Source organism: Eurypyga helias, unplaced genomic scaffold (assembly GCF_000690775.1).
Source record: "Eurypyga helias isolate BGI_N326 unplaced genomic scaffold, ASM69077v1 scaffold13610, whole genome shotgun sequence".
In the NCBI taxonomy this organism is placed as follows: Eukaryota; Metazoa; Chordata; class Aves; order Eurypygiformes; family Eurypygidae; genus Eurypyga; species Eurypyga helias.
In genome coordinates, this window is record NW_010225171.1 from 1 (window position 1) to 27377 (window position 27377).

Consider the following 27377-nt stretch of genomic DNA (forward strand, 5'->3'; position numbering starts at 1 on the left):
GCCCGGTGCTGGGCTCCCGCCTGCGCTGCTGTGCGCCCTCGCGGCTCTCGCTCCGCATTGGAGGCCCGTCCTGCTCGTCTGTAAGCGCCTCTCCGGCTCCCCAACAACAAGCGCTTGGGGTGGTGGCGGGGTGTTAGTGTGTTTTTATCGCGGTCTGTCTCGGTGTCCCCTCGCCCGACTGTGTTTTGCTGCCTCTTGGGCAGCAGTGAGGATTCACCTCCCTGCCCCGCGTGCACGTCTGTTCGGGCAACGAGTTGTTTCACGAAATGTATTAAGAATAACCCGTCAGAATGTTGGTTGCTGGTCAGCTGTGGGGATCAACCCTTCCCTTCTGACTTGCAGTGGGGCCACGCAAAGCTAAACCGGCAGAGCTAAAGCAGGGGGCAGAGCTGGGTGGACGTGCCCTGTACCAGCAATGCTGCTGAATGCTTTTTATTATGAACGTGACACAATATTAACAATGTCAGCCAAGTATTTTTGATGTGTCAGAATTCGTTCATGTTTTAATCCAAATCTGTATTTTTGCTGCCTACTGTTGTAACGTTTGAGTTGGATAATTGACTGGTGACTCACACGTAGGAGCAGATTCAAAGAAATCAGTGTTCATTTACTTTAATGCGTTTGTCAGTAGCCTGCAGCATTTGTTGATGTGTCCCTGCAGTAGAGACAATAATTGTTACAAGAGCGTTAGGCTAGAAAGCTGAAAATGATAATATCTTTAAGCAATCTAGCTGAATTTTCTAGCACATACAAATCAGTGGCATGATATACGACTGATACATTGAGAGAGCGGGAAGCTGAAACTAGTACATTTTTTGTTTGTTCCTCTTGTAGCTCAGCTTAATGCCTCTTCTGTTTCCAACTCATTAAATATTTCTGCCTCTGCTTCCTATGCACATTTTGCAAAACTTTAGGATACTTAAACTGTAGGAGGCCATTTAATATAGGGAGGAAGTAAACACACACTAATGGTAAACTTTCCTGTATGACTAAAGGAAACATTATCATGCACCCAGGACCAAAGAATGACATCCTACTTTTAGAGTGGGAAATGTATCATGAGGTGATGAAGTAGTGACTCTAAACAGGATTTGAGGTAGGTGGCCAACTAAAACATATGATCTCAGTGCATTGTTAATTCAGAGGTCCAAAATACATCTGAAATGAATAAACAGGGAGATTTTGAGTAAAAATCTGTTTGATTCTGGAAGGTTATGTCTAATTCTAATCTTAGGAAGTTTATGTCCAATTCTAATCTTAGGAAGTTAGAAAGTCTAATAGTAAATTGGGGTTCCATGGCCAGTCACACGCATGATTAAAGGACAGGAAACTATGCCTTTTTATCACCTAACAAAGCTATTTTGCTGTTGAGCTTAACAAAAAGGACATGGGGGGATAATTCAATCCCAGTCTGCAGGTACTTTGGAGGTATAAAGCTTTTTCTAGTTTGTAAAGGAGACTTACAAAATGAAGAAGGGAGAGGTCCAAAGAGCTCCTGTGATTGAAATTTAGAACTGGTGTAATTTAGTTTGCTCAACAATTATATTTAACCTATAAATGTCCTCTGGAACAATTTACCGAGGGAATGCAGTGAAATCTTCACTAATGTAAAGTACCTAATCAAGGCGGTATTTCCCACTACCTCACAAAGGGTTGTTCACTTTTAAAGAGAGTAAATTTGAGGACCTCTATTAGGAAAAGGAAGACATCATAAATACACTAGAGGCTTTTGTTCTGAAAATCACTAGTGCTACACAGTGAGCTTGTGGAAAAAGAACAGAGGTTTAATTTCCTAAGTGTGCAGATTTTGGAACTCACCAGTGTCTGTTCAGTAGTAGGAAGAATATTCTATTTAGTAAGAGTGGATTTCCATTATTCAGTCCTTCAGTCGGTCTCCCTTATTCACTCAGAGGGACTTTGGAGCTTAAATACAAGATGTTTGGAGTGTAGAATCAGCAGGTTTTGAAATCATGGCTCTTTTCTATGGCCATTAGTAGGTTCTTTTTGGAATTTTCTGTCCTATCAGAGGAGAAGGAATACATAGAGTACATGTTCCCTGCGGGACCAGTAGTGTGGTACTGGGCTAAATGGCCTCAAGTTAAGACCTTTTCCATGTGACTTCCGCGTGACTTTTCCACGTTAGGATTTAATGCAAGTCATACGTGGTTTGGACTGTCTTGCATCATAGCTACTTTTTGCACTATACATTTATGATTGAGTGCATTGCTTCAGGTTTCAGGTCAATTTTGTCTTTCATCAGCAAAAACATTGATGTATGAGTTAAACCCCAAATGCAGTCTTAGCTAATAGAGGCATTTGACCACCTGGGGAAAAAAATAAGTCTTTGACTATGCTGAACACTTTAATCAGAAATATTTTAAATACACATTTTTCCCTTGTTTCTTAATAGGAATATTTGCAAGATCTTTGCTTCTTCATCACCAGAAGTTCCAGTTAGTTCTTGTGGAGAAGGCTGGGAGAGCCTCAAAAGGAGGATTGTGAGGTGGGAGGGGGACGTGAGGAGAGATGCACATGAGGTGGCAGTTTTCAGCAGCAGTGATTTGAGAGAGATTGCTGATGGCCTTCTTCCTCCACGCTGGAAGAAGCAGGATGAAAGGTGTAAGGACTTGTGCTACTTCTGCATAATACAGAAACCAGTCACTAGACTTCAGGAGATCTGTATTCCTGACTGTAAACTTCACGTTCAGTTGAATTGGAGAAATACTGGTTAATTGTTTTTGCAACGTTCCTGCATGTGGTGTTGTCAGGACTTGATGCTGTTTTGTGTTCTAGGAGGATGATGGCTCAACAAACAGTCCTGTTGTCACAAATGCATAAATAGATCAGCAAGAAATGTAACAAAGGCGCTTTGCTACGGTAACAATAAGCAGCAGGGACAGTAGACTATCTTGGGAAATGTCTTCTGTTGAAGCAAACATCATCTGGAGAATTAAAGAAAGTGTTCTAAGTTGAGAAATGGCTTTTAAAAAGAATTTCTGTGGAGCTGCTGCAGGGGTTTGAAGATTGAAGATCATTGGCTGATGTGTTTTATTAATGTTTCTTGGTGTTTCAGAGAAACATCTGTTTTGTGATTTGACCAAAAATTTATATACAGTTTGATTGCTTGATCTGAAAGAGAATTTTATCAGTACCAATGATGGTGCTTAGCCCTTTTCCCACACAGTAGTGTCTGTATCGTGATGTTTTTAAACTCGAGTGCTGCTGTTCTTCTGGTATTCAATGCCTGCGTTTTCTACTGGGCAGACGAAACACTGTATTTGCATCTTTGACAGATTTAGCTGAAGAAAGTCTCACCTTCAGTTTTCTTTTGTACCTCTGTACTGGAGTTAACTGTCTCCATTTCAGGTCTGGCTCATTATGATGTGCCTCTTGAACCCAGTTTTATAATCCAGAGAGAAACGAGTGTGTTATTCCATTTGTACCTGCGGTTGGACAGTAACTTCTGGCAAAAGGGTGAACGTGTAAAATGCCTCTGCCAGTGTAGCAAGTGGTCTATGAACTGAAGCCCTTTGGTACTCAATCTTTTCCTCAGCATGTACTAATGAAAAGAAGCAATTCCAGGGCAATGAGACTACCAGTCTTGGTCCATATTGTTTTCATCTCTTCATTGGTTGTGAGATCAAACCAGTGCTGTGTTTCTACACTTGTGGGCAGATTTCTGCCTTTCTGTAGCTGCTGTACTTTGGGGGACAAAACAGTGACTAAGACATGGGTAGTTGAGGAAGATGTAGTAAAAGCTTGTTTCTTTTAAGAAAGTGAGTCTTGTGTACAAACACAGAAGTGATTTCTTTGTTTGCAATCCTTATCCAAAAGAGAAAAAACACTTTTGTTTCCAGTCTTTTTCCATATTTTGTCAATTTGTCCAGTTAAATTATACGAGCTACATGCAATATTTTCTTTAGGACATTCTGTCTGGCAATGTGGAGACAAAAAAATCTAGTCTAAGTTTAGGCATGTTTGATGGATCATTGTTTTTCTTATTTTCTTTAAAAGATAAATTCTGAATTAAGAAAAAAAGTTATGAAGACTCCTTTTCATTATTTCATATGATGGAAGTGTATTTAAGGTAATAATGATCAAGTAGGCAGACTGAAAGCTGCTAAGACACAGTGGAGTAATATAGTTAGCAACGTGAGGATCTTTAATTGGATCGTAACTTGTTTGTCCTGACCTACTACATTAGCAGCAAGCTTCTCTGACCTCATCTGCAGTCTCTGAGCAAGTCATCCTGTGGATATTCTGCCCTCCTTTCTCTGGGGATTCTGACTCTGAAATAAGATGACTGTGGCAATAAAACTGAAATGGTTTTCAAACCATTCCAGCAAGTGCTTTCTGACTGACATCATTTTAGCATTTCATGTTTCTGTGGTTGATGATAACAACAGGCCTAGAGGTATTGGCAGTCCTATAGCAAGTGGCTCCAGGCAGCATACTCCCACCAGGATTTTACATGGATGCAGCTAGAGGAAGAGAGGAAAGTGAAACAAAGTGGGTGATACTTGAACTTTCATAAGCCTGTTTTAGCTTACCAAAGGGACCTGTCTGGATCCTGCCACCCCTTCCCCTTCTTCCTCTGGGATCAGCAGTTGCAACTGGTTCAGCTGCTTTCCTGGCAACCCGTGAAGATACAGCTCCAAAGCTACAGTGGTGGGATGTTGCCATGTACCTCCTCACCCACCTGTGAAGGAACAGCAAAGGTCTGTTGTCAGCAGACCTCGCTCCCAGAGAGGCTACCCGCTCTCATCACCAGCTGGGGGATTATGTATTGATAGATCTGGGACAATGTTAAAATGCAGCTCTGGAGTTGGGTTAAAGTTTAATTAACTAGACCACTGAAGATAATTTGAATACCTCCTCTATTTTACGGGAGCAGTTTCAGCCAAACCTTGTGTATTAATGAGTGTTCCCTACCAAAGGTAGCATAGTGTGTCTGTGGGTGTGTAGGATCTTTCTGGTCAGGGAAGTGCTAGATAGGTCTGGTAATCACAGATACACACAGAATTTGTACAGGACGCAATATCTTCCCCCAACCCTCATCTTTATATCCCTAAATTCCAGGTTACTTAATGTGTATGGATATTGTAATCCAGTGAAACTGAGGCAAATAATGAAATTGCTATAGTACATTTATTTTCTGCTGCTATATTTAAGTTTTATTTCACCTTCAATAAAATGGTAGTTGTTTTATATCTTGCATTGTTCTTCCTTTCTTCCATCGTCATCTTGCCTGTTTTGGCATGCTGAGTAGGAGAATTGAAATGTGCTGTCAAACAAATTGCAGTTCCTCTTTTTTTTGGGGGAGGAGGGATTGTGGGGGTCATTACTTACGTTAGGAAGATAAATCACTCATCATTACATTTTCTGGCATGGATGCCATCATGAGAACCTGGTGGGGAATTAAAGACATTGCTAGCAGAGAACTGAAAGTGATGCACAGAAATGAGCATTTCTTGCATCTACTGTAGTAGAATCCAACAGACTTGGCAGTGTGAATTCCAGATTTGCAAGAAAGATGCTCTTTTTCCTTGGCTTTAGCTTTGTAGAGAGGTTTACTTGATGAAATTCTGTGCCTCTCTCAAGGACAAGAAGGGAAACTGCTTGGGAGTACTTAGAGGTGAGCTCTGACTTTTAATTTGCAGTGGGATTTAAGTGCTACCACCTCACTTGTGTCATTGGAAGAATTCCCTTTACTCAGAACTTCAGTGTTCTTCAAGAATTTATTCTAACCATGTTTTTGCTGGACGTAACTCTCGTTCAGTTCTTACTGCTGGCACCCAGAAAGGCCTTGATTTGTTCATGTAGGATGTAGCAGAATCGAAGCCTCAACTTCAGGTTAATCTCATCAGCACTGGGCCACTTATCCAGTCCAATCTCAGAAGGAAGCTGCTGCTTCTCCAGTTGACTATAACACATTCTTCAGAACTTGGCTTCTCCGAGAGGAATTTTCCCTTAGGGAAGGACCTCAGACAACAGTCTTATTTTTGGACTGTAAATGAATTACCCACGTGTTCTGCAGTACTATAGCAGCTTCTTGGGTGATAACCCAGTGCATATGACTTGTTCTTGTGAATCTGCCATGTGCCGGACAGTGTGTCCTCAGAAGACAGCTGGTTATTTGCAAAGATCTCTGCCTTATCTTAAATGTGGAAAGATGATCCTGAACCTGATCTTCTCTGCAGGCACAGCTCCAATGAATGTAACTGAGGAAGGACAGATCATGATGTTCGTGTGTCCTTAAATGAGAGTGCAGAGTATCTTCGGTAATGAGAAGATAGATGGCTAGGGCCCTGTAAATCCAATGCAGGGCACTGTGGTACAGCAGTGGGAGAACTTGGCTGAAGCACGACTTGCTCAGGCTGGGGATGCTTCACCAAAAACTGCAGTGATGTTGTCCTTTTCAGTAGTAGTTCTGTTGCTTTTAAGGAAGATTGTTTTAAGGGCATGTTTTACTTTACATGGGAGAAGCTGTGGTTCTGGTTGGTACCTCAGCATGCCCTGATTCCTGCCTATGGCACTAATTTTGCTTAAAAAGAAAGGATTTCAGCCCGTGAGAAGCTAAATTATATACACTTAACAAGGAGAGTCCCTCTTGAAATTCAGTGCCTTGTGGCATGCAGAGGATCAAAGGAGTTCATCAGATGGTAGTCTTCAGTCTGTCAGTTCTAGGATACAGAGATCATGTGGAAGAGAAGCAAGGGAATTCAGGCTAAAAAGGAAAACTGAAGTCTGAAGATACACAATAAAGTCTCTTGTGCCAACGCAGACTTAGCCATCGTGATCTCTGTGAAGTAATGACTGGAGATATTCCAGTGCTGTTCGCTTTTCATCTCCTTCATCAGGCAAGCCACCAGCACAGATACCTCATGGTTCTCATGGTTCCAAACCAACAGTGGTGTGAAGGGTTATATGGTCAGAGTTTTGTTGATTGAGACAATGGGTGAGTTTACAGTCTGAAGGGTGGAAGACATTGCTGTGAGAGGGGCAAAAGGCGATGCAAATGGTAGCATTGAAACCCATGAATGCCCATGGTGGTTAAGCATTGTGGGGACTTTTTATTATCCAGTGACTGAATATTCCTAAGAAACTCCCTTTTTATGCTGTAACAAACCAAAGGGTCAAGCAATTGGGATATTTGGCAGATGTGACACTGAAACTTGGTTCATATTGGATTCTCTGCCTGAGAATGGATGGTTAGAGGCAGGTTAGAAGTCAGACATACTCTCTATAGCTGGGATATAAACTTGTTGGGGAACCGGGCAGATGATGATCACTGTATATAGCTTATAACTGATATTAATTTTAAAAAAATTCTTCTTTTTTTACTAATTTCCTTTTTTTCTGCTACTAGAAGATAGTGGTTTTCTTGTGCTTCCCATGGCCTTTCATTTTGTTTCTGTTGAAGCAGAAGAAACAGGATTCTAGACCTAGCACAGGAGCAGGGGAATAGAAACCTCATTTTATTTCAGTACCTGGAATCATTATAAGTGGGATTCCTGATTTTTGTGCATTTCATATTTTGCAAATAAATAGGATAAGCCTTTGTTCTTAAACCATACTTTTTTTTTTTTTTTCCCCATTTGGCCTAAGTATGTGCCTTCTCATGCATTTGTACATACCCAGCAAGCACCTGCTGAAGCATAACTCCTACACCTGGAGCAGCTGAAACTACTTTCCTAACTAGAAAGTGATGCGTAACAAAGCAGACAACTTCAAGGCTTCTCCAGTCTTTTTTTTTAACCGATGCGGGTATCACAGTGTGTGATGATGTCACACAAAATAAACACCTTGAGTCAGTTTTAACTGGTACATATAAACTTTTGAAATGGTGTATTTTTTCTTTAGTGTCAAGAGCACAATTATATCTGTGTTTTCACAATTTTATTTCAGATGAGAAGAAGCAGATGGTTGCAAATGTTGAGAAGCAGCTCGAAGAAGCAAGGGAGCTGGTATGTCTTAGCTTTTCATGTGTTAACTGCAAATTCCTAGGGAAAATAATACGATCATTAGTGGTAACATTGAAGACACAATGCCCTAAAAATACTTAACAAAAAATACTTAAAAGTGAAAGAATATTTTTGAAATAGTTCTTATTTGAGGATATGAAATACCCAAGAGGAGTGTATCCTTTGTTAATCCTGTGTTAAGAGATTTAAGGTTTGTGTTGTTCTAAGCTGTTACAGCTGCTACAGGCTTTGGGTTGTGGGTTAGGTCTTTTACTTTAGGAAGTGAATTAAATATTTACACACCTGGACTGTTTGTTGGTTTTTTTTTTTCTTGTAGGACCCGGATTATCGACTTGATTTAATGATTGCCTTGTAGAGCAGTAGATCTTTTTTTCTTTTTAGCTAGTGAGGCATAAGGATGTTTAGTTGTTTGAGGTCAGGGGGGCAGTGGTAGTGTGGGTTGGTGATCCGAGAAGAGCATATGTGTTAACCAAGCATTAGTTAGTGGTCTGCACTGGCAGAGAAAGCAGTATGTGTTAAGCATCTGTGACTTTTTTTTGGTTACCATTATAGCCTGGCATACCCTCCATCTGGATGGAATAAAGTTTTGTAGATGTGGAGTAACTGAGTGAAAGTGACAGTTGAGACTGACGTTTTCCCACACGGCCAATAGTTCATTGCCTGAAGTTGCTTTTGTTTATTGCTTGCAAATGAGTTTGATCTGTCTAGTGTCAGAAATGTAACCTGACTGTTGGGATAGCGAAAGGAGATTCCTTCTCCAAGCCTGAAAGGTCTTATAATTGAGCAACTTTAATCAATGAATTGGTTACTAACGAAACAGTAATATTGAAATTAACTTTTTTAAGTGGCATCGGAAGAAAAATGTCTCTAGAGTGTTCGTTCATGTACCTGGTGCTTTTGGTTTAAGAATTTAATGAGTCTTGTAGAGCAGAGCATGGGAATAGTATCCTGGAAAGCTGGATCTGAGATCACTCCCTGCAGGTTTACCCTGTGGATGATAAAAGCACCTACTACCTCTGATTTGGTATTCTCAGTGAGAAACACAGTAAAATTACTGTCCCATCTCATGAGATTGTTCTGAAGATATGTTAAGGCCTTATGGGCACTTTCATATTCAAACAGCTGAAAGAAAGCAAAAATCTAGAAATGCTTTTCATCTCCCTTTCACTACAACTGGACATAGCAGAAAAGCATATCAGTACAGGGAAATTGGAGCATGCGTTGTCTGATGGAAAATCATTCAAATTTGATTTTTTACTCAAAGTAAGATTGGAAGGAGCAGAAATTGAGTCAATGTCTCATTGCTTCTCTACTTAATGTCAGAAAAAGATCATCTAAATCTGTATTTATCATAAGATTAAAATGTAAATCCTGTATCTGTACTTTTATCCTAATGATGATCTTTATTTAATGTACTGGCTTTTTTCCATGCTTTTGTTTTAGATCTTGTTGCTAATGCTGCTGGACAGGTGCTTAATTCAGTTATTGGCTTTAAGCAATTACCTAACATGTTTGTGATCAATGTCAAGCTTTGGGTTTAAACATCAGTCTGAACAAACGTGCTAATAACAGAACTGATTAAAAAGATCCTCTTTTAAACTAAAGGCTACAATAGAAATCAAAATAAACCTAATACCTTGCTACTGATAGTTTTCATACATTCGTTTGCTTCATTGTCTTGAGTAGTCAAAGCTGGCTTTAGCTGATTTTTGGTTTATTTCCTACTTGTCTAGGAAATAACACTCTTCTGTATTATAAATATTATTGTAGAGGTAATTTGTTTGCATTGACTAACCATTGATTGTTTTAAAACACTGTCTGCTTTGTTTGGGTAAAATCACTGGTGTAATTGATTTGACCTGTGTGCAGAACTGACACCAAAATGTTGAGACTCCCAGGCTGCCTTTTCAAATCAGAGCTGTTGATTAAAAGATCTCTGGAGAGAAATCCCATTGTTCTACATCCCCTATGGAGGGTCTGAGTGTTACTTTTACCAGTCCTTTAAGAAACGTGGTTTGTGTGATAACCTTAAGGACATTTTGAGTGTAAAATCTAGCATGTGCTAGAAGAACTGGAATTTGCATTTTTGAGTGAAATTTTTCTTCTAAGCAAAAAATAGGCTGTGTGCTATTTGCCTTTATGTTTTACGAGAGACACATCACACAATTGTTGTGTTGCAAATGCTGGGTTATTCTTATCCAGACACTTGGCTTTTTAATAATGCATGTAAATTTAATGTTGCAAATGCTGTTTCTCTTATTTAGACACATTTTTTTTAATTAAATATCTCTATTTTAGTTCCAGGACTTTAGAATCAGAATAAAATAGCAAAGCTTACAAGTTTCATAAAATGCTAGCCAATACCGAGAGCAATTTCCATGTGAAAAAGTTCCTGTGGGAAGGAGAGACTTATTTTGGGGTGTCAGTGAGCGATATCATAAGTGCTGTCTTTCTTGTGTTTTTTTGAATGGAAATACAAGTGGCTGCTCTGCTTTATGCTGTATTTAGTGCTGGGAGCGTACTGGGTGTTGTTAGGAGCAAGTCTACTGGGTTAAACACCTGAGGAGCCCTAAGGATGCAGCCTGGTTTATGAATTTGGGAAAGAGCTATGCGTCAGAATGTTCAACTTCACCAGAGTGGTGGCAAATTGAAACATAAGCAGTAACAGAAGTTTGAGCTTTTAGGTTTTCTGAGGTAAACTCAGGCTTCTACAGATGTTTTGAGATTTAAGTGCCAGGACTTTTGTAGCTTTTAGTAGAATTTAGCTCTACTCTTGCTTGTGTATGAAAAATATTATTTTGTGACCAATAATATGAGGCCTGAAAGCTAAGCTGCATGAAATTGGGTTGCGTTTAAGTTCACACTGTCTTGGACCACTATCTTCTGCATGACTGATGGAAATTTATCAGCCCAGCCTGACACAAAAAAGATGTTAAACATTGGTCAGCACAAATATGCATGCCTCATCATTGTTACTTGGACGTGACACTCTCCGATATTGACTCTTTAGAATGAATATTTTGGATTTACTACCTGAAGGAGGCCTACAGGGAAGCTGGGAGGGGGGACTTCTTACAAGGGCCTGTAGTGACAGGACAAGGGGTAACGGGTTTAAATTGAAAGTGGGGAGGGTTAGATTAGATATCAGGAAGAAGTTCTTCACGGAGAGGGTGGTGAAGCACTGGGACAGGTTGCCCAGAGAAGCTGTGGATGCCCCATCCCTGGAAGTGTTCAAGGCCAGGCTGGATGAGGCTTTGAGCAACCTGGTCTAGTGGAAGGTGTCCCTGCCCATGGCAGGGGGGTTGGAACTAGATGGTCTTTAAGGTCCCTTCCAACCCAAAACAATTTATGATTTCATGGGCTGTTTGTGGTCTGATCCTTGCTGCAAATTCTGTATTCACTAGGAGATGGTTTAATTTTTATGTAACAGATAAGAATTGAGACTTCATTAAACTATCCCAACCTTGCATATTAAATTATATATATCTGAGAGGGGTGTGTTCTATGTTTATAGAACATTTTAAATCACATATATTGAGATGAAATTGATAAGAAATAAGCTATTAATTCCAGCTATCAGTTTAATTTATAATATCCCCTTTGTAAAGTTCAGCCTGAGCCAAAGAACTGTCTAGAAATAGAAATTGCTTTGTATGTTTCAATTCATTACTGACTATTTAATTAAAGTGTGCTTAACAGTTCATTGTTGAATATCATTTTGTATAATCAGAATAGATCAGGCGGAATGACTTTTGAGTATCTAGTAATTCCATTGATTAAATTCAGATGCTTTTCTTATGATATGAGGGTGAAATTTCAAAGTGTAAGCAAGTGATTACATAGGAATAAAGTGTAGCTGTCCCTTGCAAAGACCTGTAACCAGTAGCTTGGGACCCCAATTGAAAGGCATTTCTGTTCCAATGCCATATTGCTCAACTGAGATCAGTAGGTGGTGAGTAAATAAATCTTGTTTCAGGTGCCTACAGCAACCAAGGAGAGGTATTCTTTTATCTTTCTATAGGAAGTTGGAATGATTTTAAAAGGTAGGGAAGGGATTCTTCAGCTGTGCAAAATAGAATTCCCAACCTGGCAGCACCATGTAGAGGAGGCTCCGTGACGCAGTGGGCAGGTAATTAGTAGGCAGCTCAGCCCTACTTTATAACCCCTTTTGATTTTCTGTACCTCTGTGCCATAGTCTTGTGTTTCAGGCCCCGCAGTATTCTCCATGGCAAGAATAAACAGAAAAAGCTTTTGAAAGATAGATTATATCTCTGACATCATAATGCATTTGACTGTATGAAATTCTTGAACAGTATGCATAGGATCATAGAATGGTTTGGGTTGGAAGGGACCTTAACGACCATCTAGTTCCAACCCCCCTGCCATGGGCAGGGACCCCTTCCACTAGACCAAGTTGCTCAAAGCCTCATCCAGCCTGGCCTTGAACACTTCCAGGGATGGGGCATCCACAGCTTCTTTGGGCAACCTGTTCCAGTGCCTCACCACCCGCTCCGTGAAGAACTTCTTCCTGATATCTAATCTAAACCTCCCCACTTTCAATTTAAACCCGTTACCCCTTGTCCTGTCACTACAGGCCCTTGTAAAAAGTCCCCCCCATCTTCCTTGTAGGCCCCCTTCAGGTATTGGAAGGCTGCTATAAACTGTTGTCATTAAGCCCTGATATTCAGCTATTCAACATACCTACACTGAGATTTAGGATGTAGTCTTAGGCAGTCAGTTTGAGCTTTGTAATTCTGTTGGGTAAGTGGTATTTAAAAGAAGAATTATTATTTTATTAAACATAGAGCCTAGTGTCAAATAAAACTTGACAAGTATGTATGTATATATATGTACATATATATACACATGTATATACACATATGCATATGTATTTTTATTTGTTCATATCAAAATAAATAAAATGCCTTGTTCAGCCAAGGGTCTTGAAAACCACAGAGCTAGATGGAGGTAGGCTTTCTTCTGATCTATGCTCATTTGCTGGAAGTTTTTTAACCTCAGTTTTACTATTTTTTTGTAATAAAATGTATTCATCACATTTGGAATTGAAATCTAGAAATGTTTGACTAGAATCATTCCTTCTAAGTGCGAATAATATGAGTTTTGTTGCTTGTTTGTGGGCTTAAGAGAGTCTAAATATTTTTATAAATTGTTTGAATATTGCAGAATAAACAACATTTTTCTTGATAAAGAATGAGTATTTCTTAGTATTTGTGAACAATTGAGGTAATTTTACCCTTGTTGTAATTACGCTTTTGATTTACATGTCTCTCTTTTATTTTTACTTGCTAGCTTGAGCAGATGGAACTTGAAGTTCGAGAGATCCCACCTCAAAGCCGAGGAATGTACAGCAGTCGAATGAGAAGCTACAAACAAGAAATGGGAAAACTTGAAGCTGACTTTGTGAGTTTTTAACATGCTATATTTAAAAAACTCTCCTAGATGCCTTTTTTATATAATAATGCAGTTATTCAGGCAGCAGAAGGGGTATTTTTGACTAGTGTGAGGCACTAGTTCTGCATGTTTCTTGCTGTATTTATTGACAGATGAAAACCAAACTGAAGAAGAGAGACTTTTCCTTTTGTTAGTGGTCTCATACCAGTATTCAAATTGCTAGCCTTCTGTTCCTTTGCTCTGGATCTGAATTGTTTCTGTGGCATTAGACATTGTGAGTGTTCATGCTGTATGGATAATAGTCAGCTTTTAATCCTATTTCTCAAGGAATGGTTGGTAGAACAGCAGAATTTATACTTAGCTTATAATTTAAGTATGTTCTGAGTGGAAAATAATGGTTCGTTTAATACCGTTTATAGTAATGTGGGCAGTAACATGAAAAGCAATATAATCTCCAATCCATGGAATTCTTGAATGTAGTTTATCTCATGTGCACTTCCTTTCTTAGTCTCTGTGATTTCCTTTCCATTGTGTTTAGATCTTCTTGGCTTTTGTACAAATCGGTTATAAATACTGCATTTTTCAAGTAATGGATGCAAACTAACAACATTCCCTTGTTTGGGTCTTCTGCTACATTACCAGTCCTTTTTTGTGACTAGGATTTGCACGGAATAGATTTACGTTGAGACAAAACTGTTCCCTTTAAAATCCTGAAAAAGTTCAAAGGGATTGCAAAGTGTAGGAAAATGCTATGTTAATTGGCAGCAGCTCAATTCCTCCAGGGTAGGGAGAAAGAAATAACTAGTGGCTGTATTTTTTTATTCACAGAGGAACTGTGAATTTTCCTGGGTTGCTGGCAGCATTTTATTCCTTCAGGGTGGAGAGTCAATGTTTATACCTGCAGCCAGGAAATCCAGCTGACTGTCACTCCTTTGTGCTTCTGCCAAGTTGAGGGGTTGCACAAAACTGTATTAGTTAGAAGATGGTTGCAATTTTGTAAAGTTTAAGGAATGTGAGGATGAAAAGACTTGCCTCAAAATTTTGAGGCAATCTCATACCGTTCCCCTGTAGGAAGTGCTTATGGCCCCACTGGCTAAACAGCGGCTTCCAAGAGAGAGCAATTTCTGGACCAGCCATGGATGCTTTTTACCTTCTCAGATGTGGGAGAATTCATTGTCAGCATGTAGTTGTGGCTGGCTTCTTTCTCTGTGTAGGCAGAAGGGGGTAATTGGTACTTCCATATTCCCAGGCAATAAGGAATGGGAGAGATCAGGACTGGACACTTTTTATGGAAGAGGAGAAATGAGTGTGTGTGGAAGAAATCTGTCAGAGCACTAGGAGTTACATGATTGAAACAATGTAAGTTTGTTTGTGCTCAGAGTTAAGGAGCAAAAACAACATGAGAAGGAGGAAGGAACAGATTGTAATAATGGGAAAGAAACAACAGCCCAAAACCCAAGAATGGCATTCAGCAGAAGGTCAAGGGAAAAAATTAAGCAAACTACTGGAAAGGATTTTCAGTACTCCTGAAATCCTACTACGAAGGATTAAGCAAACTACTGAAAGAAAACAGAAGCTGTGCTTGGAAAAATCTCAGTTATCTAGAAAATAGAGTTGTTACAACTAAGTTTTCCTAAGTTCGTATGGGGAAGGGGGTTGAAAATATTTTCTCCAGTTTAATAGCAACTTGTTGGAAATTATATAACAAAATTATTCACTTGTGAGCTCAAAGAGGTGAGATGAGGAAGGAAAAGAAATGTTATTTTGACTCAAAGTGCTTTTGGGGGTTCTGCCTGAATATTGCCCTGAATGAGCTGTGACCTGTTTGACTGTAAGCAAAGTAAATAGGGTTTATGGAAAAGCTTTGGCTGGCCTTTAGGGAAAGCAGTTCTAAGTACTTTTAAAATGAATTCGGTTTTATAGATGAAGAGAAATTCTTAACTAGGAACAATACTGGCAGTTTTGGGTTAGGATCAGCTTACAGGTTTGCTGCTCAGAGTTCTTGGCTCTTCCAAGAGGCACACAGATGTGAGCTTGCAAAGTTGTGTTGCTCTTTATGAACAGAGTTGGAATCTCAGCTATATCCCACTGTATTTGGCTTGGCCTTTCTTCCTGTATGAAGCAGTGTGTGCACTGAGGAGAGGACATTCCTCAATTGTCTTGAGTGTGTGTTTCATTTCAGAGAAATAATCTCAGTGAGATGAATTGCAAAAAATATACACCTCACATACAGTCTTTTTCAGTAAGTTCTATATATCCAGTATGAAGTGGATTGGTAGTTTTATATTATCGTAATGAATGTTAGTTTTGAGCTTTTCGTTCTTTGCATGCTTTATAGCATCTTGAAAATTTGCCCTCACCCAAGCAGGAAACAGCAGCACAGCAAAATGTTTAAAAGTTAGGAGAAGGAAACGTCAAGTATGTAGACTGTCCATACTTGGACAGTATAGATGGACAACATTTAGGGTTTACTTGTGACATGTAATATCTAATTTGTGAGTTTATTTGATCTTGGGCAATGTGTGTAAAAATGGCAGAAGACTGGACCATTGATGTTATTTCCTACATGCTGTGGCATCTCTAATGAATATTTAATGTTTTTTTTTTCTATGCACTTTACTATGCCAGAAGTATATTCTGAAAAATATGGATTTGAGGTTAGTTGAGCTGTACTTTGAAAAGTTACTCCAAACATGGCATTTTCATCTCATAACTTACTAATGAAAGAGGAACAAGTTGCAAATAGGAGATTTATTTCCCCTCCTTGCTAAGCCTTGTTACCCTGAGTTATGATCACAGGTAGTTAGTTATCAGTGCTCTGCAGTCCAGACGCGTGTGCGGAGGCAATGACATCCACCCCACACCCTCTATTCCACACGGGTAGTTGGTAGCCCACTGATTGCATTAATTCCTATCTGAGGAGAAAAGGGCACCTTGCTCCACCTTGGCCCTCCCTCTTGGAGAGAAACAGTGGGAAGGGAAAAAAGAATAGCTCAGTTTTGTCATTAAAAGTTTTCAGCACTGTGAATAGGGACGGGGAAAATGAACAGAGTGAGTATTGGGCTCCAGCTAAGGCAGCAGTGTTTCTGGTGCTTGCCTCACTGCTATGTAGTCATCCGTGGGGAGCAGATGCCCGGGGAGAAATATAAGAATAGAGCAAGCATGAAGTGGTACTTTGCAAAAAAGCTGTCTGCACCACGAAAGGTTAAGATTGAGGCTTGTTTACTGTGTGTGATGAGCAGAAGAGAACGGAATAAAACTGTCTGTTAAACCGTATGTTGTCTTTTTTAACTTGCAGGTATAAATCTTGGGTTTATGATTTATTTTCAGTAGTAAATGCCCAGTACCCCATTTTCACAGCGGCGTTTCGTTCCTGTGGTCTCCAGGCTGCGCTGGCTCTGGGGGCCCCGCACGGACCGGGCTGGCTGGGCTGCAAAGATTGTGGTAATGGCGCTATCTTGTGGCCCCAAGTGGAGTTGCAGACCACGTACTTGGGCCTTCTGGGTTGACTAAGGTCTTGGGACCACCTAGTAAAGAGTTCCTGAAATTTAAACCAACCTTCCGATGAGCAGTTTTTTTCCCTGCACCGACCGATGCACTATTTTGTGGTTTAAGCTTGTAAATATTTTGGTTATGACTATTGCAGATGTCGAATGCCCGTGGTGACTGCCTGCACGAACTAAGTTCTGAGTGCCAAACCCCTTATATTTTATTGTAGTCTTTTAGTTACAGGGACTATAGCTATTGTTTGGGGTATTTTACAAATAAAGCATTTTTTGTTAATTGTAACCTGAAAATAGCCAGTCATGTTTAAACAGTGGGGATATGCAGTGGTAAAAGGCTTTGCAGGTTTTATCAGGTTTTATAAGAAGTTTGACCTGAATCTGTCCCAGGTCATGTGAAATTGTAGCTATATCAACTTAGTAAATGTGTCGTTATCTGCTAGCGTTTGTATTTGCTGCACGGGTTCCATGTGCTGGCTCAAGACCAGGGCACCATAAAAAAAAAAACAATACCAAAAAAACCACAACAAAACAAACCAAAAACAGACACATGCATTTTCCTGAAAAGCTTAGGCTGAAGTATGAGGCATTCAAAATGATGGGAAAATACAAAAATCCAATAAAGCCGTATTACACAGTAATATTCCTATTACAAAAATGGCAACTACACAATCTTCAAATAAAGGATGAGGCATAGGAACTGTTCCTAATCTGTCATGGCAGCACAGAGGCAAATTTTCCAGGTATCATTTGTTATCAGTCCAAGAGACAGTGTTCGTTCCTTTAAAGACTCAGAATTGGTACTAATTTTGGTTATTCTGACCTTTAAGTTAAAGTAAAGAAAAAAAAAAAGAGGGTGAGGAGTCATAGATATATAGACTTGCACAAATCTTGTCTAAACATTTGAAAATTTTTGGCATTTAACAATAGGTTCAGTTCAGTCAATAGTGGAGATATATACTCACATCTCATACCTCCTGCAGGTTCTGTTTAAGATCATTGTTAAAGTGGCAACTCCTGTGAGGCTTTAGAAACATCTAAGGTGATAAGCAGTGGAATTTCATTTGATAGTTAGCTCTTTTGTGCAACTCTGAAGTACCACCTGAGTCCAGATGCTCACCTGAACAACTGCTACAGCTCTGTCAGTTATATTCTGGCTGCTTTTTCGCAAATAGTGCTGCCCTTATTGCAGGTTCAGTTGCCTACCCAGACAAATATTCATATGGGTGTGAGCATAACGAACAAGAGTTGTCAAAAGGCAAGTTAATGGTCTGTGTCTTTATGGCCAGAATCTTCCTTAGCTTTCCGGTTTGAGCTAAAAGCTTAGAGACTGAGCTCTAATTGCTGCTGGATTGTTTTGAATCATAAAGCAAAGCATTATTACTTTACAGTTACAAAATCATAAACTCTGTGGGACTAATGTGTATATTGTGTAGATCTTCATAATTGTATCCCAAGAGTTTTATTAGAAACTGGGAATCCACCACTGAAAGGGTTGTCAATCCTTGGAAGGGGCTGCCCAGGGAGGTGGTAGAGTCACCATCCCTCAAGGACTTAAGAGAAGTGTGGACAAGGTGCTTAGGGACATGGTTTAGTGGTGGTGGTACTAGCAGTGTTAAGTTAATGGTTGGACTTCATTATCTTAGAGGTCTTTTCCAAACTAAATGATTCTATGATTCTATACAGAAGCACTGCATTTTTTTTTTCCCCCTCTGTTCCCTTTCTAATAACTTCTGATATGGTATTTGTCTGCTTGGCTGCTGCTGAACATTAGACCAACTTCTTTTCTATAGGGGCAAATTCCACATTGTCTTCAGTTTGTTTTTACTTGTGTCCCTGCCTTGGCGGGTTTGTGGCGGAAGGTGGAGGCATTTTACATTTTGCAATGACTTTATAATACTGCTATTCTAAATGGGAAAAAAAAGTGATAGGGGAAAGAATGTTCTTCTGTTGTTGTTGTGTAACATTCAAGGCCTAAACTATTGAAAGGTTAAGAGATGCTACAACTTAGATCCCCCGTGGAAAACTTGCTCTGGTTTATTTATTTATTAAGAATTTTTTTAGAGTTTTGTGTGCAAGTACAGAGAAGGAAGGAAATTTATTTCACCATAGAATCTACTTGTGATTACATGCTTTTCCTGTGAAAGATGGGAGCTAACATGCTTAATTTGTAATTAACCTAAAGGGTTATGATGGTCTTAGCTGAGATTCCTGAGAGGCCAGACTAGTGAAGCACACTTTACCTCCTGGGTTTCATAATTCTGTAAGTCTTGCTTACAAAGGATCCTCCCAGGTTTGACCAGTCAGATGCATCTCCGAACATATGTGAGGAGATAATATGCTGGGTAGGGGCAACCAAGTAGCAAATTTTTAATGTCAATAAATGAAATCCTTAAGTATATTCTTCTCTCAACCGACTTCACCTCGATACTTGTAGGAAATTCTGTGTGTCCCTCTCCTGAGGTGTTGCCCATCTGTTAACACATAGGTGCAAGACCGGTGAGTTTTGTGGCATGCTGTTTGTTGACCCTTGAGCAAGTCAGTGACTGTTACGGTGGAGATGATGCACATGATTTTAAGAAAAACCAGTTTATGGAGCAGTAGACTTGGCTGAGCGATTACAAATAAAGGCGCTTTCAGGAAACGATTTGGTGAGTCTGATAATTCTTGAGTCTTGCTGGGGGCTATGAGTGAAAGGCATGTTGACTCAGCACACTGTTAGCATCCATGACCCTTTCTTTCCTTTCTCCCTTCACAGACAAAGCATTTCTATAGTAAATGAAGCTAAATAGTGGTCTATGGCAGAATTAAATCCTTCTGTAAAGTATGTTTTTAAGGCATGTAATAGAAATTCAGCATGACCTCAGCTCTGCCTTTTTCACTAAACATGCTTTCTCTCCTGGCAGTCTTTAGACGTGTCTGGATGCCACCCTCAGCAGCCTTCCCCAGGGAGAGAACTATCATTTATTTAGCATGTAATTTGTTCTTACATTAAAACTTCTACTTCTCAGAGTAGTAGAATTAAATCTGTTTGCTGGTCTCCCTAGCAGACAGTGGAAGAAGCAGTGTCCGCTCAAAATGACTTACGACCAGTTGGTGCGTGAAGTGCCTTCACATGCATGAGGCGACTGCTGGTTTTGGGGAGGCAGAAGGAGGAAAGCTTTAATGTTTCCCCCTTTCTCAGTGATTTCTTATTTTAGTCAAGTGATACTCCCCTACCTGTCACGCAGAAAGAGGCAGGCTGTCATTGTCCTGCGTTTGATAGCAGCAGTAATAAAGGTTCTGCAGTGGAACATAGGTGTGGGAGGCGATGCGAATAAAGCAGAACAGAGCGTATCTCGCTCTCCCTTCATTGTATTGCTCACCTGCACTCAAATAAGTAGCAGTTTGATTTGGTTTCTGTCATGAGTTAGAAACGTAAAGATTTCAAAAAAAAAAAGCAGATAAGCTGAGCAAAGAACCCCATCGTTTTAACATGCTTGCTCTTCAGACTAGAACTGCAATCTCAAGTTCCTTAACGTGTTATTACTCCTTTTCTTTTTCTTTTTTTATTCCCCAGCTAGAGCGAGGCTAATTTGTATTTGACTGCAAAATAGTGAGAGACATGTGCTGCTAATGGAGAAAAAAAAAAAAATAAGGACACGGGAAGGATTAATTGTAGCCCTTTTCAGATTTCCTGGTTGGTCTGTTCAGGGAAGGACAGTAGATGGCACTGTTTGTTTGCAAAGCAAGTCCTTTTTTTCTTTTTTTTTTTTTTCTTCCCCCGCTTTTTTTTTTCCCCTCCCTGTTTCTTTTTTACTTTTTTTGCTTTGGTAGTAACTGAAATTACTGTTTCATGAATAAAATATTTCTGGTGGGATTTGCATTTCTATATTGGCTGTAGATACTGTGTTGAATGTTTTATTAACCAGCCCAGTGCAACTGTCAGCCTATTAAAGAGATCCAATGGACCCTGTTTAGCTAAATAAACTAAATAAATCCAATTCGTCAAATTGTGTTCCTGGCTGTTTATTTTCCATTCTTTTGATGTACAGTTTATTTTAACTTAAAGCCACATAGTTTTAAAAATTAATGTGAAAATATAATTTAGTGTTTGAAACATGAGGACACTTAATTGCCATGACCAAAAATAGCTTTCCTTTATGGTGAAGCTGCCCTCTGATAAACGGTGAACTTTTTACTGGTGACTGATTAAGTGTCCCATGTCAAAAATTAGTTTGGCAAATGAGTGGTTAATGGCTTTTTTTGCCTGCTTGCTGGGTTCTGTTGCTTTCATGGAATGAAACTTGAAATACAAGCACTGCTGTTAAAAGTAGCTCTTCCTAGCCAACTTCAAGAGATTTGTGCTTCATCTTGATATTTTCTCAATCAGAATTCAAGGGGAAATTTTTATATGATCATTACATATTTAAACATATGTTGAAATTCTGATTTCATCATAGGCAAATATTAGAGCATTAAAAAAATCTCTTTGCCTAACTGAATATATTGTGTGTCTGGTTGTCAAACAGCTGTCAAACATTACAAATAGTATCATTCATTATATTCTCTTAGGACAAATAATATTTTAGTTACCTTGGTTTTTGCTGAAAACCTTTGCCATAGAATAGCAGGAGAGAGGCTGTAAATTTATAGTGCTGTTATCGGCATAGAAAAATTATTTTGTGTCAGTTAAAAATTCCTGTAAATGCAAATATATTCTAGATTTGTTAATAAGCAAAATGAAGAAACATTGATGGGTGTATTCTGTCTTTCTTTCTGATGCTTTTCATAGCACTGCTTTAGTTATGTTATGTGTTAACTTTGGTGTATTTTACAAGTTGCCAAGTATCATATTTTGCATAGTTTTATTTTTATAATCTCAGGTTTCCAAAAGTGGGGTACTGAAATTTAGTGCAATAAAAATGCAGTTTGGTTGAATTCTGGTTTTGGCTTTTCTCTCAAGAAATCTACTACAGTGAATTGAAAGGTTTTTGTGAAGTGCTAACGTGTTAGTATGAATTGCATAGTGTCAGGGATTCTTAAGGAAAAACATCCAATCAGTTCATTCCATGTTTTTCCTTACAAATTACGGTAGAATTTATCTGAAATTTTAATTTTTTATTGCCACTTCTCCCTCAAACTCTAACTCAAGAACAAAGTAGATATTTATGCAGATATCTTCAGTGTTGGATAGAGGGCTATTTCCTTATATAGGTAGACTTTCATTTGACCTGAAAAAGAATAAATTTTGTTAATATTTACAAGTTGCAAATATTTTTAAATGCCATTTAATAACTAAACCACTCCCTGAGAAAACCTTCACATTTTGTGCTCTAAGTTGGTTCTTTTTAACATACCAGTAGTAAACACAGAAGGAACTTTATGGTTCTTTAAAATTTGCTAGTGCAGGTAAAAGGAGATGGACTTTTACAGCAGTGGAGGAGGTGTCTTGTTTCTGGCTTAAGACTTAGTAAGAAAGTAATATAAAGCCAAAAAAATGCAGCTGGAAGTATATTAGAATGATACCCTCATTCTCCCCCACCTTGTAATGTTCTTTACTATGCGAAGCATATGGAAAAAGTGTGAATATCTCTGTTCTTTTGTTTGGTAACTTTTTATTTGTATTCTGCAATCATTTAGTAGTCAGTCCCAAGTACAGTCAGCTTCCCTTAAAGCTGCTGTGCAAACCACAACAAAAAATGGTTCTTGGCCACAAAGTCTGTTTAAACTTGCTGTTCTTACTCAGCTGGGGAGGAAATCCCTGCAAAGGCTAGAGGATCTGTAAGTTGTACGTTTGACAATTTAATGCTTGTATACATTTATAATAAGTGGATCAAATAACTCCCTTACTTTTCATCTGCTTTTTATAAACTGCCTTTAGGGTGCCAGTGCTAGGAAAATAAGCCTTTTCCCATATTTAATAAATACTACAGAGGTTTCACTCCTAAAAGAGCTGATCAATGAAAATTAGAGTAAAAATATAAAGAACAGGTAGTAAAAAGGAATAGAGCAGGTGGATTCTGGGGTCAGCAGTAGATCAGAGTAAGTTTTCCTGCTGTAGTAACATTTAACCATTTCTGATGGGTTTAATAACTTAAAAAAAAAAAAGTTTTTTGCTAACTAAGTATTTGGTGCCTGATGTGTACAGAAAAAGGAGTTGGGGAGTGTGTGTGTGGGCTCTGCATGTTTCCCACCAAGTGGCATTTGTGCTTACTGTCTGAATCCCCACAGCTTTCCAACATGTCTTTAGTTAGGTTTGGGGTTTTTTTAATTTTTATTTTCAGAGAAGTTAAGACTAGAATGAATAAGGTTAGTGTTTACCGACTTATCTTCCTGGTCAGCATGAAAACATGTTAGGTAGACTTTTGGAAAACATGGAATTGCAACTGTAGACTTTGTACCTGTTCACTAAAGTCTCAAATGTGAATTCTGACAAGTCAAAGAAAAGGCTCATCTTTGTGTTTGGTGGGTCTTGGCTTGGTCCTTAGATAGAAAACGCTCCTGCATCACGACGGCACCTTCCTTTCCACTAATTCATGAGCAGAAGACTTTGAGCCATTATTAAATCCAACTGTAAGTTTTGCTAGGGCATATCATCAACCAGGAAAAAACAGGATGTTTAATATTTAAGAGAGAATAATGGCATTAATAACAAAGCAAACTCTCTTATTTCACAGTTGGAAAAGTAAGTTTCCATGGTTGGTATCTTCGGACGTGTAACTGCAAATATTTTGACACAGGGATCCCTATTTATAGAGTACCTAGTACAAAAGGATTTCTCATCCATTAGTACAGCTCTTTGGCACTGTGATAGTATTAACTAAATAGAACTGTGCAAAGAACTGAGTTGTTATATTTTGTGTTTCTTGTGATTATTTTTGTTTTATTTGTTAAAGAAATACAGGTTAGTTTCAACAGTATAGGTTGTTCCATTGGCAGTTGTCCTGGAAACTATAGGTTTTCATTTTCTGTAATTTCTAGCATCCTTCAAAACCAACTCAGAAGTATTTATCTAGGATTAATGTGGTTGGGAGTAAAACTAATAACGTTAAGACTCTTAACTATTTAACTATAGTTCTAGGATTTTTTTTTTCATTTAAAAAATGTTCGATTTGTAATGACTGCAGTTCTGTATTGTTTTGTAATTCAGTGTTATTAATACCCCTAAGTGATCATGTGATTTCCTCTTCTTTCTGCCCAGTCTTCAGTAGAAATCAGACTCTGTGGTTCAGCTATGTAAGCTTCCCACAAAGTTAGTTCAGTCAACTAAATCAAGGTAAAAAGTTACAGAAAGGTCAGGATTAAGTTAGGGGTTGCTAACCTGAACCACTTTCCCAGCCGTTTTAAGCCCTTAGTGCTTCTTTTGTCTTTTTCTCACCTTCTGTCATGTTGTCCTCCTGTTAGATCTTTATTTCAGTCGAAGGCACCTGGGCTGCATCTTTCTTCTGACCCATACTTGGAGTCAGTTTCAAACGTGTTATTAAGGTCCTCTTTTTCCATTCATGAGCTACATGTCCAGCATTCAGCAATGCAGATCGGTGGCTCAGCACTTGTGCCCTGTAGAGATCTTGGTTTAAAATGCATGAATTTTAGAATGAGCATAAGGAAAATTTGCTCCTCTCCCCATTTTCACTTTTTCTGCTTCTCTTTCTGGGACAAACTTTAAAAGATTTCACTTTTAATTTGTACCTAAAAAGTACTCTCTGGCTAAGGTCATCTGCTGAGTTCCCATCTCTCATAATAAAGGACCAGTTTGCAAGCCGTTTCTATGTTTTAAAAAATGTCTTACCTGAGAACTTTTCTCCCACCTGGGGCTTCACATACAGTGATGGTGTTTGGTTTGGCAGTGCTGTGATTTTGAAGTGAATCCCCCCGTTTTCTTCACTTAACTGCACGTGAGTCTGCATAGAATTGCTTTTTGAGGATAATGAACTGGGCACTCCATTTCAGGTGTGCACCAAACATGGGGAAATAAGGGCCCGAACCAGAGAGTGGTGTTTCAGACAGCTTTGAACCGCGTTGAAGTGAGGATGTCTGGTCAAAGAACTGAGCTAAATCTATTCTGAGAGAAAACGTGAAATCACGTACGCTGCAGAAACAATAGTGGAAAAACTCCAAGATGCTACCTGTTCTTGTGTAGATAAATACATCCTTTTGGAGCAAGGCTATCTTTTGAGGTCCTTCCTTCCTTTTTGAAACATTCCCCTTCTCATACCATATTTCAAACAAGGAAACCAGGGTGCATGCTTCTATAGCCCAAAATCTGATTATTTTAAATTTGGACTACTTTTACTTTTTGAATTGTCGTTTTGATTAGTTTCATTAGTGTATAAAAATCATTTATGATGGATCATGTGTCAGTTCTTACACTTACTTGTCATTTGACCAGAAGAACAAATCCTATGGTTTTCCATCATATTCAATGCGCAGTCAAGGTCTTCAGCACTGAACTTCTGATCTCAGCTAAGGATTAGTGGGTGATACGTTCTATATTCCTTATCTGAGTCCCAACTATACTGACTGTGTGTTTGATTTCGATGCGAAAGTGACATGAATTAGTAAAATTCCTGTTATCCAAGCAACAGGAAATCCAAATCAAGTCTTGGAGAGTGTTCAGCATGTCTGGTATATTCTAAGAAATCAGTATCCTCATCTGTGCCATGTAAGTTTTACAGAATAATTAAGGGTCTGCGCCATGCAATACTCTTTGATGTCAATAGTATCAAACCCTAATTTCAGTTTGGTTGTATAATAATAAAATTCTTCATGTCTTACGCAGAAGTGTAGAGTGGGACTTGCTGTAGAAAAGAAAAGCCCCTTCCAGCAAGGAGAGATGCTGTCAATGAACAGTCCACTCTCTCTTTCCCCCTCTGCCTTTAAACTCTTCCATGCTATTGGCCGTGTTTTGTCTTGGGCTTGGCTTAGGCAGGAGTGTTTGAATTCATCTCTGCAGTGGAGTTTATCCTAGCATTCAGATACCTAAGATTTGTTTTTTCCCTTATAGAGCAAGCTATTGCATTCTGTCTGGAATGACCCGCTGATTAGGGTTTGGCTGTGTAATGGTGGGGGGATGAAATTCTTGAAATGCATCTGTGTTGCCCTCTGTTACTTTTTTTTTTTTTTGGTGGAGTATCCAGGAAGAAGTGAGAAGAGTTTCTCATCCTGACATTATAAACGAAGAAGGTGGACCTATGATAGTATCATTCCTCTTGAGGGAATTGAATCAAGCACTTACTGTAGAAAGTGGAAACAAAGGTATTGCTTAGCTCAGTTTCAGAGCTGTATTCAGAGTTTCTTGTACCTTATATTTTAACTTTTATGCAGGCTTAGCATATTGTAGATCAGAAGGAGAAATCACTGGTGTGTGTTTAAATACAGGTGAACAAGTTTGTGCATTTGTGGGTATTTGTTAGCATTAAACAAAACCCTTTCCCCTTCCCAATGGAATTCAAATTCTCCAAGAATTACAGTCTGTCTGTAAACTTCACTGTTGGACACATCACTTCAAAAATAGCCATATGAAGAAAAATGTGTGATGCGTTTATTGACAGAGAAAAGCCAATAAATCCAATCTTATTCAGGAAGGTGAGAAATATTTTAATAACTTTTTGACATTTTCCTGTAGTCTTTATTTACCTTATCAATAGTTATGGTGACATATGATTGTCAACTTTTTATATTAAACCAAACTAATAAATTAAACATGTTGTGTTTATACCTGATGAAAGCTGACGTTTTGGAAAGGGTGTTAAAATATACTGACAGGTCTTGTTCATAAACTCCTTTGGTATAAATATGTAGATGACATCTTTAGATATTGTTTGTACATAGGCTGATAGGCAGGAAACGTTGACAACGTAACAAATGCAAATGTCAACCCCACAATTTAACCTTTCTGTGTAGGAAAAGATGTTAGTTTTAAGTTACATGTATCTTTTAACTTTATTTTCAAAGTTTTTTTTGAGCCTGTTATCATTGCTGTTTCATGTGCCAGTGAAAGTAACACTGCAATAAGAAAGATTTGCACTTAAGAGCTTTCCTCTGTGGTGTTCCTACTTAAATGACTACAGCTGAGAAGGTGTTTTTTCTTCTAATTCTTTTTATTTTTCACGTTTGCCTAGTACCTTTTGAATCTCTCCGTAATATGACCTGTTCATTCCTGATTTGCCAATGGTTCAGGGCTTGCAAGTGTGACTCAAGGGCAGTAAACCAGTAAAACTATTTTAAAAATGTTAGAGCAGTTTATTGTGACAGCGGAGATATGGCCTTGGCTTTAACCCAGATTGGGGTTGCTTCGTATGCAGAATATTTCTGACTTGACCCTGGTCGTCTTATGGTGACGTAAATCCACTGTGTGTTATCTGTGTGACTCTTTTTCTGCATCCTCCACAAGCTGCCATTAATACCAAACCTTGCAACAGTTAAAGCCTAGTTTTGAGTCAGGGGCCTGAGGGCACCAATAGCCCGTAATGGCCCTGAGCAGCTTCTCCCACCC

At 38.9% G+C, this 27377-nt stretch overlaps 1 protein-coding gene across 1 annotated transcript in view; it reads left to right on the forward strand.

Annotated features, from left to right (window-relative positions):
* Window positions 1-2410: 2410 nt before the first annotated feature.
* Window positions 2411-27377, forward strand: part of VTI1A (vesicle transport through interaction with t-SNAREs 1A) — a gene marked incomplete at its 5' end in the record, with an annotated part of 98648 nt that continues 73681 nt past the window's right edge. Inside the window, 3 exons of the mRNA XM_010148491.1 lie at window positions 2411-2619; window positions 7909-7967; window positions 13296-13406. Of these exons, the coding sequence (XP_010146793.1) occupies window positions 2411-2619; window positions 7909-7967; window positions 13296-13406 (379 nt within the window). The remainder of the gene's footprint in view (window positions 2620-7908; window positions 7968-13295; window positions 13407-27377) is intronic.